The sequence below is a fragment of the Heptranchias perlo genome, chromosome 17 (assembly GCF_035084215.1).
Source record: "Heptranchias perlo isolate sHepPer1 chromosome 17, sHepPer1.hap1, whole genome shotgun sequence".
Classification (NCBI taxonomy): domain Eukaryota; kingdom Metazoa; phylum Chordata; class Chondrichthyes; order Hexanchiformes; family Hexanchidae; genus Heptranchias; species Heptranchias perlo.
This window is the reverse complement of record NC_090341.1, coordinates 1,142,219-1,159,567: the sequence shown is the minus strand read 5'-3', so window position 1 is coordinate 1,159,567 and position 17,349 is coordinate 1,142,219. Positions and strand designations below refer to the sequence as shown.

The 17,349-nt window shown below is 49.2% G+C and overlaps 1 protein-coding gene across 1 annotated transcript in view; it reads left to right on the top strand.

The window, feature by feature from the left end:
* Positions 1-17,349, top strand: part of LOC137334346 (actin nucleation-promoting factor WASL-like) — a 75,310-nt gene that overhangs the window by 42,907 nt on the left and 15,054 nt on the right. Inside the window, exons 4-6 of the mRNA XM_067999054.1 lie at positions 5,797-5,893; positions 8,323-8,346; positions 14,388-14,414. Of these exons, the coding sequence (XP_067855155.1) occupies positions 5,797-5,893; positions 8,323-8,346; positions 14,388-14,414 (148 nt within the window). The remainder of the gene's footprint in view (positions 1-5,796; positions 5,894-8,322; positions 8,347-14,387; positions 14,415-17,349) is intronic.

Below are 17,349 nucleotides of genomic sequence, written 5' to 3'. Positions count from 1 at the left end.
CTCCTTCTGTTATATGCCATACTATGATATTAATACTAATGATTTCCCCTCTATAACCCAGGGGTCACTGGGCAATGATCAGGAGCAGGAATCCTGGCTGATTCCTCTCCCCTCTAACCCAGTTGTTGTCCCAGACCAGAGACTAATTCTGGAAGCTCCCTAGTGTTGTTCAGTTACTGATTGATCCATTGGGGAGACTCTCTGATTTGCATTTATTTTACATAGAACTCAGTTACAGGTAATTAAAAACACATCTGGTTAAAACGCTATTGCCCTTGAGTCACATGACCTGCCCAAACCAGGCTGGCTCATCCTCTTCACAGAGAGGACGAAACGTTGAGTTTTGTGCTGCCGACTGAAGATTCTCCGAGAGGAGCAGAAATAAACTCTCAGCGCCAGTGACATACTGACCTCTAGTGGCAGAAAGATTCTGCAGCACCTCCTTCAGTTTGGTCATCACAGCAGACCCAGCACAAACCAGCTAATACAAGAACATAAGAAATAGGAGCAGGCCATTCAGCCCCTCGAGCCTGCTCCCCCATTCAGTCAGATCATGGCTGATCTTTGACCTCAACTCCACTTTCCCGCCCGATCCCCGTATCCCTTGATTCCCCCAGAATCCAAAAATCTATCAATCTCAGTCTTTAATATATTCGTAATTTACAAGCTTTCGGAGGCTTCCTCCTTCCTCAGGTAATTACCTGAGGAAGGAGGAAGCCTCCGAAAGCTTGTAAATTTCAAATAAAATCGTTGGACTATAACTTGGTGTTGTAAAATGGTTTACAATTGTCAACCCCAGTCCATCACCGGCATCTCCACATCTTGAATATATTCAATGACCCAGCGTCCACAGCCCTCTGGGGTAGAGAACTCCAAAGATTCACAATCCTCTGAGTGAAGAAATTCCTCCTCATCTCAGTCTTAAATGGCCGACCCCTTATCCTGAGACTATGCCCCCAAGTTCTAGACTCTCCAGCCAGGGGAAACATCCTCTCAACATCTACCCTCAGAATCTTTTGTTTCAATGAGATCACCTCTCATTCTTCTAAACTCCAGAGTATAGGCCTATTCTACTCGATCTCTTGTCATAGGACAACCCTCTCATCCCAGGAATCAATCCAGTGAACCTTCGTTCCACCACCTCCAAAGGCAAGTATATCCTTCCTTTGATAAGGAGACCAAAACTGTACACAGTACTGCAGGTGAGGTCTCACCAAAGCCCTGTACAATTGTAGTAAGACTTCCTTACTCTTGTACTCCAACCCCCCTTGCAATAAAGGCCAACATGCCATTTACCTTCCTAATTGCTTGCTGTACCTGCATGCTAACTGTGTTTCATGTACAAGGACACCAACATTTAATAGTTTCTCACCATTTAAAAAATATTCTGTTTTTCTATTCTTCCAACCAAAGTGAATAACCTCACATTTCCCCACATTATACTCCATCTGCCACCTTCTTGCCCACTCACTTAACCTGTCTATATCCCTTTGCAGACTCTGTGTCCTCCTCACAGCTTACTTTCCCACCTAGCTTTGTATAATCAGCAAACTTGGATACATTACACTCGGTCCCTTCATCTAAGTCATTAATATAGATTGTAAATAGCTGAGGCCCAAGCACTGATCCTTGCAGCACCCCACTAGTTACAGCCTGCCAACCTGAGAATGACCCGTTTATCCCTACTCTGTTTTCTGTCCTTTAACCAATCCTCTATCCATGCTAATATATTACCCCCAACCCCATGAGCCCTTATCTTGTGTTACAACCTCTTGTGACACGAACATACCAATTAAGAGCAGGAGTAGGCCATTCGGCCCCTCGAGCCTGCTCTGCCATTTGATAAGATCATGGCTGACCTGATTGTGACCTCAACCCTTCTTTCCCGTCTACCTACCATAACCTTTGACTCCCTTGTTAATCAGGAATCTATCTAACTCCGCCTTAAAAATATTCAGTGACCCTGCCTCCACCGCTCTCTGGGGAAGGGAGTTCCACAGACTCAATTCCTCATCTCCGTCTTAAATGGGAGACCCCTTATTTTTAAACTGTGGCTCCTAGTTCTACTCTCTCCCACAAGGGGAAACATCCTCTCAGCATCTACCCTTCTAGTCCCCTCAGGATCTTATGTTTCAATAAGATCACCTCTCATTCTTCTAAACTCCAGTGTATACAGGCCCATATTAGAACCATATTAGATACAGCACAGAAGGGGGCCATTTGGCCCATCGTGTCCGTGCCGGCTCGAAGAACAACCAGGTGCCCATTCTAATCCCACCTTATAGCACCCGGTCCGTAGCCCTGCAGCTTACAGCACTTTAGGTGCAGGTCCAGGTACTTTTTTAAAAAAAGAGTTGAGGGTCCCTGCCTCTACCACCAATTCGGGCAGCGAATTCCATACACCCACCACCCTCTGGGTAAAAAAGTTTTTCCTCTTGTCCCCTCTAATCCTTCCGCCAATCAGCTTAAATCTATGTCCTCCAGTTCTTGAGCTCTCCGCTACAGGAAACAGGTACTTCTTGTCCACTCTCTGGGCCCCTCAATTTGTGCACCTCAATCAAGTCTCCCCTCAGCCTCCTCTGCTCCAAGGAAAACAACCCCAGCATATCCAATCGCTCCCTCGTAGCTGCAATTTTCAAGCCCTGGCAACATTCTTGTAAATCTTCTCTGCACTCTCTCCAGAGCAATTACGTCCTTCCTGTAATGTGGTGACCAGAACTGCGCACAATACTCCAGCTGTGGCCTTACCAGCGTTTTATACAGTTCCATCATTACATCCCTACTTTTGTATTCTATACCTCTGCTAATAACGTAGAGCATTCCGTATGCCTTCTTCACAACCTTATCTACCTGTACTGCCACCTTCGGGGACCTGTGTACATGCACTCCAAGGTCTCTCACTTCCTCTACCCCTCTCAATATATTCCCGTTTACTGCGTATTCCCTTTTACTGTTTGCCCTCCCCAAGTGCATTACCTCACACTTCTCCGGGTTGAACTCCATTTGCCACTTTTCCGCCCACTCCACCAACCCATTGATATCTTCTTGGAGTCTACAGCTATCCTCTTCACTATCAACTACACGGCCAATTTTTGTGTCGTCTGCAAATTTGCCAATCATGCCCCCTACATTCAAGTCCAAATCATTAATATATACCACAAACAGCAAGGGACCCAACACCGAGCCCTGTGGCACACCACTGGAAATGGATTTCCATTCGCAAAGACATCCATCGAGTTTTACCCTTTGTTTCCAATTCGCCACATTTCCCTGTATCCCATTGGCTTTTACCTTTCTGACCAGTCTGCCACGTGGAACCTCGTCAAATGCCTTATTAAAATCCATGTAGATCCTTGTACGACCTTTCATAAGATGACCCCCTCATCCCAGGAACCTTCTCTGAACTGCCTCCAAAGCAATTATGTCCTTTCTTAAATAAGGAAACCAAAACTACCAGTATTCTAGATGTGGTCTCACCAATGCCCTGTTCAACTGTAGCAAAACATCTCTACTTTTATATTCCATTCCCCTTGCAATAAATGACAACATTCCAAGAAGATAGATGAGGGCTGTGCAGTAGACGTGGTCTACATGGACTTTAGCAAAGCCTTTGACAAGGTACCGCATGGTAGGTTGTTATATAAGGTTAAATCTCACAGGATCCAAGGTGAGGTAGCCAATTGGATACAAAATTGGATTGACGGCAGAAGACAGAGGGTGGTTGTAGAGGGTTGTTTTTCAAACTGGAGGCCTGTGTCCAGCGGTGTGCCTCAGGGATCGGTGCTGGGTCCGCTGTTATTTGTTATTTATATTAATGATTTGGATGAGAATTTAGGAGGCATGGTTAGTAAGTTTGCAGATGACACCAAGATTGGTGGCATTGTGGACAGTGAAGAAGGTTATCTAGGATTGCAACAGGATCTTGATAAATTGGGCCAGTGGGCCGATGAATGGCAGATGGAGTTTAATTTAGATAAATGTGAGGTGATGCATTTTGGTAGATCCAATCGGGCCAGGACCTACTCCGTTAATGGTAGGGCGTTGGGGAGAGTTACAGAACAAAGAGATCTAGGAGTACAGGTTCATAGCTCCTTGAAAGTGGAGTCACAGGTGGATAGGGTGGTGAAGAAGGCATTCAGCATGCTTGGTTTCATTGGTCAGAACATTGAATACAGGAGTTGGGATGTCTTGTTGAAGTTGTACAAGACATTAGTAAGGCCACACTTGGAATACTGTGTGCAGTTCTGGTCACCCTATTATAGAAAGGATATTATTAAACTAGAAAGAGTGCAGAAAAGATTTACTAGGATGCTACCAGGACGTGATGGTTTGACTTATAGGGAGAGGTTGGATAGACTGAGACTTTTTTCCCTGGAGAGTAGGATGTTTAGGGGTGATCTTATAGAAGTCTATAAAATAATGAGGGGCATAGATAAGGTAGTCTAAATCTTTTCCCAAAGGTAGGGGAGTCTATCACGAGGGGGCATAGATTTAAGGTGAGAGGGGAGAGATACAAAAGGGTCCAGAGGGGCAATTTTTTCACTCAAAGGGTGGTGAGTGTCTGGAACGAGCTGCCAGAGGCAGTAGTGGAGGCGGGTACAATTTTGTCTTTTAAAAAGCATTTGGACAGTTACATGGGTAAGATGGGTATAGAGGGATATGGGCCAAGTGCAGGCAATTGGGACTAGCTTAGTGGTATAAACTGGGCGACATGGACATGTTGGGCCGAAGGGCCTGTTTCCATGTTGTAAACTTCTATGATTCTATGATTCTATGATTCCATTTGCCTTCCTAATCACTTGCTGTACCTGCATACTAACTTTGTGATTCATGTACTAGGACACCCAGATCCCTCTTTACCTCAGAGTTCTGCAATCTCATTTAAATAATATACTGCTTTTCCATTCCTCCTGCCAAAGTGGACAAGTTCACATTTTCCCACATTATATTCCATCTACCAAATTTTTGCCCACTCACTTAACCTTTCTATATCCCTTTGCAGACTCCTTATGTCCTCTTCACAACTTACTTTCCTACCTACCTTTGTGTCATCAGCAAATTTAGCAACCATACATTCGGTCCCTTCATCCAAGTCATTGATATAGATTGTAAATAGTTGAGGCCCCAGTACTGATCCCTGTGGCACTCCACTCGTTACATCTTGCCAACCTGAAAATGACCCATTTATGCCTACTCTCTGTTTCCTGTTAGCTAACCAATCCTTTATCCATGCTAATATGTTACCCCCTTCGCTATGAGCTCTTATTTTGTGTAGTAACCTTTGATGTGGCACCTTGTCAAAAGCCTTCTGGAAATCCAAGTACACCACATCCACAGGATCCCCTTTATCCATGTTGCTTGTTACTTCCTCAAAGAACTCTAATAAATTCGTCAAACACGGTTTCCCTTTCACAAAACTGTGTTGACTCTGCCTGATTGCATTGAGATTTTCGAAGTGCCCTGCTAGAACCTCCTTAATAGATTCTAGCATTTCCCCTATCGACCTTATCGAATGCTTTTGAAAATCCAAATATACGACATCCACTGGTTCCCCTTTATCTACCCTGCTAGTTACATCCTCAAAAAACATACATTTTTCAAACACAATTTCCCTTTCATAAAGCTGTGTTGACTGTCTAATCACATGATTTTCTAAGTGCCCTGTTACCACTTCCTTAATATAATTGCAGATCCACCACATACCAGCTGATACATAACAGACCCACTACAAACCAATTTACCATTGATTTAGTAATAATTTGGCAGTAACAATGTATTTAATACTGTGCTGTACAGAACTGCCTGGCTGCTTTGAACTTTAGTGATGAAGCTGAAGGTGAGAAGTTTAAAGCTGTCGTTGATTACAAAGTCCATATCCTACAGCAAAAGAAAGGTGAGTGTCACTTTAACTGGACATATTGGGGGTTCACGGGCCCCGTTTATCCAATCACAGGGGGTTTGCTTCAGCGCCTCAGTGATGTGCAATACGTCCCATGTCCCATGTCCCTCTTTCACCTCTAATCTGTGGTCTCCATCAATTGATGCTATAACGGGCAGGGTTCGGAATTCGATCTAATCTCCAAATGCCTGAACTTTCCCTCTCTGCAATTCTCACTGCTCCAGAATCCAACTCATTCTATCCCAGGATCTGAAGGTCATTTTAACCCAAGCAGTCTGATGGGAAACCATTTACAACCGGTCCCATTTTAATTTCTATTGAGATCCACAAAGTCAAATCAGGAGGGGCATAAAATGGGTGATGGATCCCATCACCTCAGCAACCCAGTGTGGAACTCGACCCCTCCTCCAGCCTCACCTCATCCATTTCGGGGGGTAAATGACCTCATGAGGTGGGGGGCTACAGTATGGGGTTAATTTGCTTGGGTTGGTGGGGGGGAGGGGGTGTTCGGTAGCTCATCCCGGGGTCAAATAGGACACAGAGGTTGCGAACAGTCGGTCAAGGAGCGGAGCCGGCGACCGGGGCCAAAGAAAATAGCGTTGATCTTCCCGATATTTAGTTGGAAGGACTTTTTGCTCATTGTCAGACAATCAGTGTGACAAATGAGAGTGGAGGGGTGAATGAGGTGGTGGTGAGGTAGTGCTGGGGGGGGGGGGGGGGGGGGGGGGGAGGGGAGAGGAGAAATGGGGTTCAGGGCACACTCAGCTCACACTTGGGTAAAGCTATCGAAGGAACTGTCCCCCAGTGAGAGCAAGTGCTGGTTTGTAATGATGTTGATAAATGGTAGTGTTTGGTGATGGTTTGTGTGTGTGGGAGGTTAGGGAGCGAAGGGGGTCAGAAGTCAGGGGTTGGGGAGGGGGGTGTGTCACAGGGTTGTAATGAGGAGGGTATCCTGGGTCAGTGACTTAGGTGGCTGTAAGTTGGAAGCCAATCACCACAGGATGCTAACAGTTTAAAAAAAAGTTAGTCATTTAACAGATGGAATCACTGAATCAACAGGTATCAGGGCTCAATTTAGCACAAAATCTCCGACACCAATTCCAATCAAAGCATTTTTGTTTTAAAAGGCTGCAGGACAAATGAGTTTAGCATTAATTGTAGCCTCATGAAATGAGTATCTATGTGGACAATCTACATCATTGCTGCAGGAGTTCCTCAGGGCAGTGTCCTAGGCCCAACCATCTTCAGCTGCTTCATCAATGACCTTCCCTCCATCATAAGGTCAGAAATGGGGATGTTCGCTGATGATTGCACAGTGTTCAGTTCCATTCACAACCCCTCAGATAATGAAGCAGTCCGAGCCCGCATGCAGTAAGACCTGGACAACATCCAGGCTTGGGCTGATAAGTGGCAAGTAACATTCGCGCCAGACAAGTGCCAGGCAATGACCATCTCCAACAAGAGTCTAACCACCTCCCCTTGACATTCAACGGCATTACCATCGCCGAATCCCCCACCATCAACATCCTGGGGGTCACCATTGACCAGAAACTTAACTGGACCAGCCATATAAATACTGTGGCTACAAGAGCAGGTCAGAGGCTGGGTATTCTGTGGCGAGTGACTCACCTCCTGACTCCCCAAAGCCTTTCCACCATCTACAAGGCACAAGTCAGGAGTGTGATGGAATACTCTCCACTTGCCTGGATGAGTGCAGCTCCAACAACACTCAAGCAGCTGGACATCATCCAGGACAAAGCAGCCCGCTTGATTGGCACCCCATCCACCACCCTAAACATTCACTCCCTCCACCACCGGCGCAGTGGCTGCAGTGTGCACCATCCACAGGATGCACTGCAGCAACTCGCCAAGGCTTCTTTGACAGCACCTCCCAAACCCGCGACCTCTACCACCTAGAAGGACAAGAGCAGCAGGCACATGGGAACAACACCACCTGCACGTTCCCCTCCAAGTCACACACCATCCCGACTTGGAAATATATCGCCGTTCCTTCATCGTCGCTGGGTCAAAATCCTGGAACTCCCTTCCTAACAGCACTGTGGGAGAACCGTCACCACACGGACTGCAGCGGTTCAAGGCGGCGGCTCACCACCACCTTCGAGGGCAATTAGGGATGGGCAATAAATGCCGGCCTCGCCAGCGACGACCACATCCCATGAATGAATTTTAAAAAAACCCCAGCCCCCTCCCAGTGAGGGAAAATCCAGAGAATTAACCCTCGGACAGAGCTCTGGGAACTTCCTCACCAATCAGACATTGACCGCTGCCACATCCACCTTCGACACAACGGAGACGTGTCAGAGCACGTGGTCAGATCACAATTATAAATCAGCCCTTTCATTGTTACAGGTGAAAACCAATTTAATTGTTTACAAACTAAGTGTTCTTAATTTATTTTTCAGGCAGCAGGAAGAGTGTGAAGACCAGTGAGTTTCTATTTTGCTGGTTTTCAAATTTATTTGCCAATCCAAGAGTGAACAAGGACACCAAGATCCCAGTAACCCAGGGGAAAGAAGGGAGGGTGGGGGCAGGGGGAAGAACCCCAGAACAGACGCTGTATCCCGGGGCGGGGCGGGGTTGATCCCCAGCCAGATGTGCCAGGGAGAGACATGTCGGAGTTTTATTTCTCCCCTCGGGTTTTGTGTCACCCCCAAATCTCTACCCTAACCCTTCAGCACTCCTCAACCTTCCCAGGCTTGACTCCCTCAGATAAGCCGACAGCTTCTGTCTGTGCCTCTCTTGGCATCCTCCAAAAGGGCCCAATTGAGGAACTAGTCACTTCCTCCTTAAGAGCAACATCCCCAACTGCCGTCATACTCACCGACTTTCCCACCTAGCGCACCTGCTGGGGGCTAATCTTCCACATCTCCTTCCCGTCCCATTCACCCCCCCAGCGCAGACCCCGTGGACCCTGCCAGCGGATCATCGATCACCGCCCCTGTCCGCATCTCCCTCCAGACTCTGTTCACTTGTGAACGAGGCCGTTGCCCCATGAGCTGATCGATTGCATAGATATCATGGCCTTGATGGAAACCTGGCTGACAGTCGATGATACCTTCCCCCTTAATAAAGCCTCCCCGCCTGGTGAAATCTTCACCACTTGCCCCGCCCAGACCGCCAAGGCCCTTTTCACACCTTGGTCTGTTCCTACTCCTCTGGCACCTTAATCTTTGAGCATCTCACCGTGTTCCACTCCTCTCACCTCTCCTTTAAAGCCCTGGCTCTCTACCGCCCACCCAAATACCACGCCAAGTTTCTCACCGAGATATCTTCACTGCTGTCCTCCCTCAGCCTCTGCACCGAGTGACTTGTCATCCTCAGTGATTTCAACCTCCATCTCAATTAATCATGCTCCCTCTCCTGAGTTCACTGCCCTCATATCCTCTCCCTCCATATAAACTCCCCGACCTATATTCATGGCCACCCCCTCGACCTTGCCATCTCACGCGGCCTCTCTACTCCAATCGTGTCAATCACTGATCTGGCCACCTCTGATCACTTTCCTACATCCCTCTCCACCCACATCCCCTTTCCCACTCCCAACTCCACTTCCTTCTGTGTGCCCCCCTGGAAAAAAACTCTCCCAAGTCACTTACAAATTCCCAACTGTCTAGCCTTTGGCCCTCCATACACCACGACATTTCCGCAGCTACCGATCTGCTCAATCACACCCTCACCTTCACCTTTGATGCCCATGTCCCCATTAAAACCATTACTCGCTCTCACCCTGGTCATTCCCCCTCGCACGGCCCTCGTCTCCGCTCCCTTAATTCCACAGGACGTAGACTTGAACGTTTATGGCAGACAACTGGTTTAGCCATTCATCGCCAGATCCGGCCGGATCACAACGCACTATCGGGTCCTGCTCTCCTCTGCCAAAACTGCTCACTATTCTAGGATCATCCTGGAATGCAAAGATAACCCCCGGCTTCTCTTCACTATAAACTGTCTTCTTAAACCCCTCTCCCCTGCCCCCTCCACCCTCACCTCCAACAAGCGTGAGGAGCTCATGGGCTACTTTATCACTAAGATTGAGACCTTCCATTCAGCTGCCTCTGCCATTTCCCTCCCTTCCCCCAGCCCACCGAGCCAAACTTCCCCTATGGTTCCCCCCTTATCTAGCCCTGATCACGCATCTTTCTCTAGTTTCACTCCTAACTCCCCTCATAGCCTCTCCGAGCTCATCTTGTCCATGAGACCCACCTCCTGCTCCCTTCGACCCTATTCCCACCAAACTGCTGACCACCCACCTTCCCTTCCTGCCACCATACTAGGTAATATTTTAAATGGTTCCCTCTCCTCCTAACCCTCCCCTTCAAATTTGTCGTCATCACCCCCTCAAAAAAAAACCCCTTGGCTGCTCAGTCCTTGTAAACTAAGGCCACATCTCCAACTTCCAGCTCTTCTCCAAAGTTCTCGAACGTGTTGTTGCCTCCCAAATCCGTGCCCATCTTTCCTGCAACTATGTTTGAACCCCTCCAATCAGGTTTCCACCCTTGCCACAGTACTGAAACAGCCCTCACAAATCTAATGGTGGTAAACAATTCCTCCTCATCCTTCGACCGGTCTGCAGCCTTCAACACCGTTAACTACACCCTCAGTCGTCCAGTTGGGAGGGACTCTGCTCACCTGGTTCCATTCTTATCTATCCAGTCATAGCCAGAATCACCTGTAAAGGCTTCTCTTCCTGCTCAGTTACCTCGGGAAACCCCCCCCCACCAAGGATCTATCCTTCGCCCCTCCTATTTCTCATCTACATGCTGCCCCTCGGTGACATCATCCGAAAACACGTCAGGTTCCACATGTATGCTGACAACACCAAACACACCACCTCCCTCGACCCCTCCACTGTGATTTGTCACACTGCTTGTCTGACATCCAGTATTGGATGAGCAGAAATTTCCTCCAACTAAATATTGGGAAGACCGAAGCCATTGTTTCCAGTGCCCGCTACAAACTCCATTCCCGAGTCACTGACACCGTCCCTCTCATTGGCCACTGAGGCTGAACCAGACCGTTCGCAACCTCGCTGTCCCATTTCACCAGAGATGAACTTCTGACCCCATATCCGCTCCATCACCAAGACCACCGACTTCCACCTCCGTAACACTCGTCTCCACCTTTGCCTCTGCTCATCTGCTGCTGAAACACTCATTCACATTACCTCCAGACTCGACTATTGCAATTCTCTCCTGTCCGGCCTCCCATCTTCCATCACCATCCCTGGGTATGTCCTGTCCCACCGGCAGGACAGACCCACCAGAGGTGTCGGTACAGTGATATACAGTCAGGAGGGGGTGGCCCTGGGAGTCCTCAACATTGACTCTGGACCCCATGAAATCTCATGGCATCAGGTCAAACATGGGCAAGGAAACCTCCTGCTGATTACCACCTACCGTCCTCACTCAGCTGATGAATCAGTCCTCCTCCATGTTGAGCACCACTTGGAGGAAGGACTGAGGGTAGCAAGGGCACAAAATGTACTCTGGGTGGGGAACTTCAATGTCCATCACCAAGAGTGGCTCGGTAGCACCACTACTGACCGAGATGGCAGAGTCCTGAAGGACATAGCTGCTAGACTGGGCCTGCGGCAGGTGGTGAGCGAACCAACACGAGGGAAAAACTTACTTGACCTCGTCCTCACCAATCTACCTGTCGCAAATGCATCTGTCCATGACAGTATTGGTAGGAGTGACCACTGCACAGTCCTTGTGGAGATAAAGTCCCGTCTTCGCACTGAGGACACCATCCAACGTGTTGTGTGGCACTACCACCGTGCTAAATGGGATAGATTCAGAACAGATCGAGCAGCTCAAAACTGGGCATCCATGAGGCGCTGTGGGCCATCAGCAGCAGCAGAATTGTATTCCACCACAATCTGTAACCTCATGGCCCGGCATATTCCTCACTCTACCATTACCAACAAGCCAGGGGATCAACCCTGGTTCAATGAGGAGTGTAGAAGAGCATGCCAGGAGCAGCACCAGGCGTACCTAAAAATGAGGTGCCAACCTGGTGAAGCTACAACTCAGGACTACATGCATGCTAAACAGCGGAAGCAACATGCTATAGACAGAGCTAAGCGATTCCACAACCAACAGATCAGATCAAAGCTCTGCAGTCCTGCCACATCCAGTCGTGAATGGTGGTGGACAATTAAACAACTAACGGGAGGAGGAGGCTCTGCAAACATCCCCAGCCTCAATGATGGCGGAGTCCAGCACGTGAGTGCAAAAGACAAGGCTGAAGCGTTTGCAACCATCTTCAGCCAGAAGTGCCGAGTGGATGATCCATCTCAGCCTCCACCCGATATCCCCACCATCACAGAAGCCAGTCTTCAGGCAATTCGATTCACTCCACGTGATATTAAGAAACGGCTGAGTGCACTGGATACAGCAAAGGCTATGGGCCCCGACAACATCCCAGCTGTAGTGCTGAAGACTTGTGCTCCAGAACGAGCTGCGCCTCGAGCCAAGCTGTTCCAGTACAGCTACAACACTGGCATCTACCCGACAATGTGGAAAATTGCCCAAGTATGTCCTGTCCACAAAAAGCAGGACAAATCCAATCCGGCCAAATACCGCCCCATCAATCTACTCTCAATCATCAGCAAAGTGATGGAAGGTGTCGTCGACAGTGCTATCAAGCGGCACTTACTCACCAATAACCTGCTCACCGATGCTCAGTTTGGGTTCCGCCAGGACCACTCGGCTCCAGACCTCATTACAGCCTTGGTCCAAACATGGACAAAAAAGAGCTGAATTCCATGGGTGAGGTGAGAGTGACTGCCCTTGACATCAAGGCAGCATTTGACAGAGTGTGGCACCAAGGAGCCCTAGTAAAATTGAAGTCAATGGGAATCAGGTGGAAAACTCAGTGGCTAGAGTCATACCTAGCACAAAGGAAGATGGTAGTGGTTGTTGGAGGCCAATCATCTCAGCCCCAGGACATTGCTGCAGGAGTTCCTCAGGGTAGTGTCCTAGGCCCAACCATCTTCAGCTGCTTCATCAATGACCTTCCCTCCATCATAAGGTCAGAAATGGGGATGTTCGCTGATGACTGCACAGTGTTCAGTTCCATTCGCAACCCCTCAATAATGAAGCAGTCCAAGCCCGCATGCAGCAAGACCTGGACAACATCCAGGCTTGGGCTGATAAGTGGCAAGTAACATTCGCGCCAGACAAGTGCTAGGCAATGACCATCTCCAACAAGAGAGAGTCTAACCACCTCCCCTTGACATTCAACGGCATTACCATCGCCGAATCCCCCACCATCAACCAGAAACCTAACTGGACCAGCCATATAAATACTGTGGCTACGAGAGCAGGTCAGAGGCTGGGTATTCTGCGGCGAGTGACTCACCTCCTGACTCCCCAAAGCCTTTCCACCATCTACAAGGCACAAGTCAGGAGTGTGATGGAATACTCTCCACTTGCTTGGATGAGTGCAGCTGCAACAACACTCAAGAAGCTCGACACCATCCAAGACAAAGCAGCCCGCTTGATTGGCACCCCATCCACCACCCTAAACATTCACTCCCTTCACCACCGGCGCACTGTGGCTGCAGTGTGTACCATCCACAGGATGCACTGCAGGCAACTCGCCAAGGCTTCTTCGACAGCACCTCCCAAACCCGCGACCTCTACCACCTAGAAGGACAAGAGCAGCAGGTACATGGGAACACCACCTGCATGTTCCCCTCCAAGTCACACACCATCCCGACTTGGAAATATATCGTTGTTCCTTCATTGTCGCTGGGTCAAAATCCTGGAACTCCCTTCCTAACAGCACTGTGGGAGAACCTTCACCACACGGACTGCAGCGGTTCAAGAAGGCGGCTCACCACCACCTTAGAGGGCAATTAGGGATGGGCAATAAATGCCGGCCTCGCCAGCGACGCCCACATCCCGTGAACGAATATAAAAAAAAAAATCTTCCACCCTCCATGAACTTCAACTCATCTGAGCCTCTGCTGTCCGTATCCTAACTCACACCAAGTCCCGTTCACCCATCACACTCTGTCCTCACTGACCTACATTGGCTCCTGGACCGGGAACGCCTCGATTTTAAAATTCTCATCCTACTGTTGGAATCCCACCATGGCCCCGCCCCCCCCGTTATCTCTAACCTCCTCCAGCTCTACACTCCTCCCCGATTTTCATCGTTCCACCATTGGCGGCTGTGCTTTCAGCTTTAGCCCCTAAGCTCTGGATTTCCCTCCTTGAATCCCTCCCTCTTCTTTTAAGACGCTCCTTAAAACCTACCTCGTGACCAAAACCTTGGGCACTGATCCTAAAATCGCCTTGTGGCTCGGTGTCAAATTTTTTGTCTGATTTACGCTCCTGTGAAGCACCTTGGGACATTTCTAACATTAAAAGCAGGATATAAATGCAAATTGTAACACGGAGGGGCTGGTTTACAGGTGAAAACATTTAATTGTTTACAAACTTTCTCATTTGCTTTTCAGGCAGCAGGAAGAGTGTGAAGACCAACAGTGAGTTTCTTTTTTGCAGCTTTGCAATGTTATTGGAGTGTTGGGACCCCCGGGGTGGACCCAGCAGCCAATCTCCCGTCACATAACCCTCCCGTCACATAACCCTCCCGTCACATAACCCTCCCGTCACATAACCCTCCCGTCACATAACCCTCCCGTCACATAACCCTCCCGTCACATAACCCTCCCGTCACATAACCCTCCCGTCACATAACCCTCCCGTCACATAACCCTCCCGTCACATAACCCTCCCGTCACATAACCCTCCCGTCACATAACCCTCCCGTCACATAACCCTCCCGTCACATAACCCTCCCGTCACGACAAACGATAGTCCTTGACCAATTCATACTTCACCTCACAAAAAGGTCACACTCCAGTACCTTTGGTGATCTCAGGCCTCTGGTGCTGCCTGGCTTCCTCTTTGGTCTGAGTTCAGGGGGCCGTTTCTCTTGTGCCCTTTTAACTCTCACTTGACTGGGGAAGGCCTCCACCCACTCCAGCCTTAAAATTACTTAAAGGAGAGAGGTCTCTTAAGGGGCCACACCCTTAGGGATGAGGGCCATCAGTTATTCTGCTACACCTCCTCCCCCCTAGCAGAGAGCCATTGGCTCTAGCAGCCTGTGCTGCGAGGCACTATGCCCTGGAAGGCAGACACTATTCCTGAACAGACCCGGCTCCGTGCTCAATAATTGCCTTTGCAAATCATTTCCAGTTCTCATAGCCCATGGACTGGCCCCTCAGGAATTTCAAAGGCCATTGATGCAGTGTCCGAGTTTCCCACCTTTCCTTTTCGTACAGGCTCCAGCAGCCCCTGTACACAGGAGTCCTCGAGCCAGATTGTCCCTGTGGAGTGGGGAAATTTCATGTCAGTCACCTTGCATTTCTGGTGTAAACACCTTTTTGCAAAAGGACACACAAACCTGCCAATAGCTTCACCTTTCCAGTCACCTTCTCAACAAGGGACTCGGTCACTTTTCCAGTGCACTGTCGAAAGACTGCTGGCAGCCACAGCCCATCAGAGGACAACTGGTTTAGCCATTCATTGCCAGACCTGACTGGATCACAAAGCACTATGGGGTCCCGCTTGCCTCTGTTCATCGACAGATTGCTTCATTTTACCTTCTGTCACCTCACGGTGCTTCGCGCCTTCAGATAGCTGCGCTCGAGTTTGATCCCGTTCTTAGTCAGCCCTTTGCCTCCAGTTGCACAAGGCGCTCAGCTTCGCGTGAGTGCCTCTTCCTATAGCTTCCTCTCATTTTCCAGCCCTCTGATAGTCCCCTGTTGAGTGTTGCTCCTGGAGAGCCTGGTTTTTCCAAAGACTTGTCGAGACAGGCCAACTTGTTCCTGTGCCCTTCAGACTCCTGCAGCTTCATGTGAAGAGCTGCCATCTCTTCCATGTGGGTTTCACAGGCAGACTGGAGGCTCTGGTTTGGAGAGGTCAGCTCCGCAACCTCGGTGTCCAACTCTTTGCACCTTCTGCGCCAGCTCGTTCCTCTCTAGGTCTTCAATGCCCATTGGATTATCTTCCAGAGCCTGAATCTGTTTAGTGAGCATCTCAAGTTCAACTTCCTTCTCAGCTTCCAGTGTCTCATACTGCATGATAACAGAGGCCTCTCATTGCCCATCTTTTCTACCTCCTGTTGCAACTTGCTCTCCTTTGGCTTCCCTCCCTCTCCAAACAGAGCATTGCATCCTCTTTGGCCCTCAGGGTTTCCACGAGGATCTCCCAGCAGAGAGGAGGACAACTCGCTGAACCACTGACTCTTCACTGAGTCTTCTGCCAGTTGGTGCTTCAGTTTCTTCATCCTCCAGCTCCACGTCCTTCCCCCAGCAAGGAGTCAGAGCTCCCTGGTCAGCCTTTCCTCCTGAACCCATGCAGCTCGCTCAAGCAGCTCCTTCTGACCAAACATCTAGTGGGCTGACTGCTGGAGGCCGGAGACGGTCACAGTTGGCTGGCTTTTCTCTTCCTGGTAAAGTGCCTGTGTGGCCTGTAAGTCAAACTCCAGGCAGAGCTTAGAGCTCCTCGAGCGCCCGTGGCTCGTCAGCCCGCTCCTCATCTCTGCCTTCTCCAGCTCGTGCACACTTCTGCCCATACCATCCTTGGAGCTAAATCAGGTCCTCCCTATTGGCCCGGTGCTGCTTATCGAGGCACTTGTCTAACCAGCACCTGTCTCTTCTCGTTGGTCGCCCACTGAGCCTGCAGGTCAGCCACCTGCCAGCCCAGATTCAGCCTCTCTTCCTGGAGAGCGCTCCTGGGTGTCCTTTAGGTGTGACTCCAGACTAGACACCTTCTTGGCCAGTTTGATGGCTTTGGACTCGGTCCTCCCCAGAGCTTCGGCAGTGTCTTCCAGCTCGGCCAGTCCATTCCATTTTCCTCCTGTCTATTACCCCATAAGCATCACGTCACTGATCTCACCCTCATCCTGGGGAAAGCCTTCACCAGGACTGTTTGGTTATGAATGGACTTCTTAGGCCTTACTTTGCAACCCTTTCTGGACTTCTGCATTTCCTCAGAACAAGTAGAGGTTTCCCCAAGAAATCTCTGTATTCTCCTTCCTCAGCTCACTCCGAGAGGCTACCACTGCAACCCCTCCATAAATGTGATTGGGCTGATCATCAAACTCCTTATCAGCCACCATCATTTCTTTACATAGCTTTCAGCACTCATCCCCATCACGATCCTGGTTTAGGACATCAGCTTTTTTATCCACAACACTTTGCTGATCATTACTGCCGGTCACTCAGCAACACATACCCTTTACCCCAGGACTCTTGCTGAGCGTCACAGATCAGGCACTGATTGGCCCTCTCTCATGCACAACAATCCCTCAGGCACTCTCTCCATACTGGTCAGTCACTTTCATGTCTCTCAGACACAATTCAACAGCTAACACCACTTGTCAGAGTCCTGCCATCTCTTAACCCTCTTCAT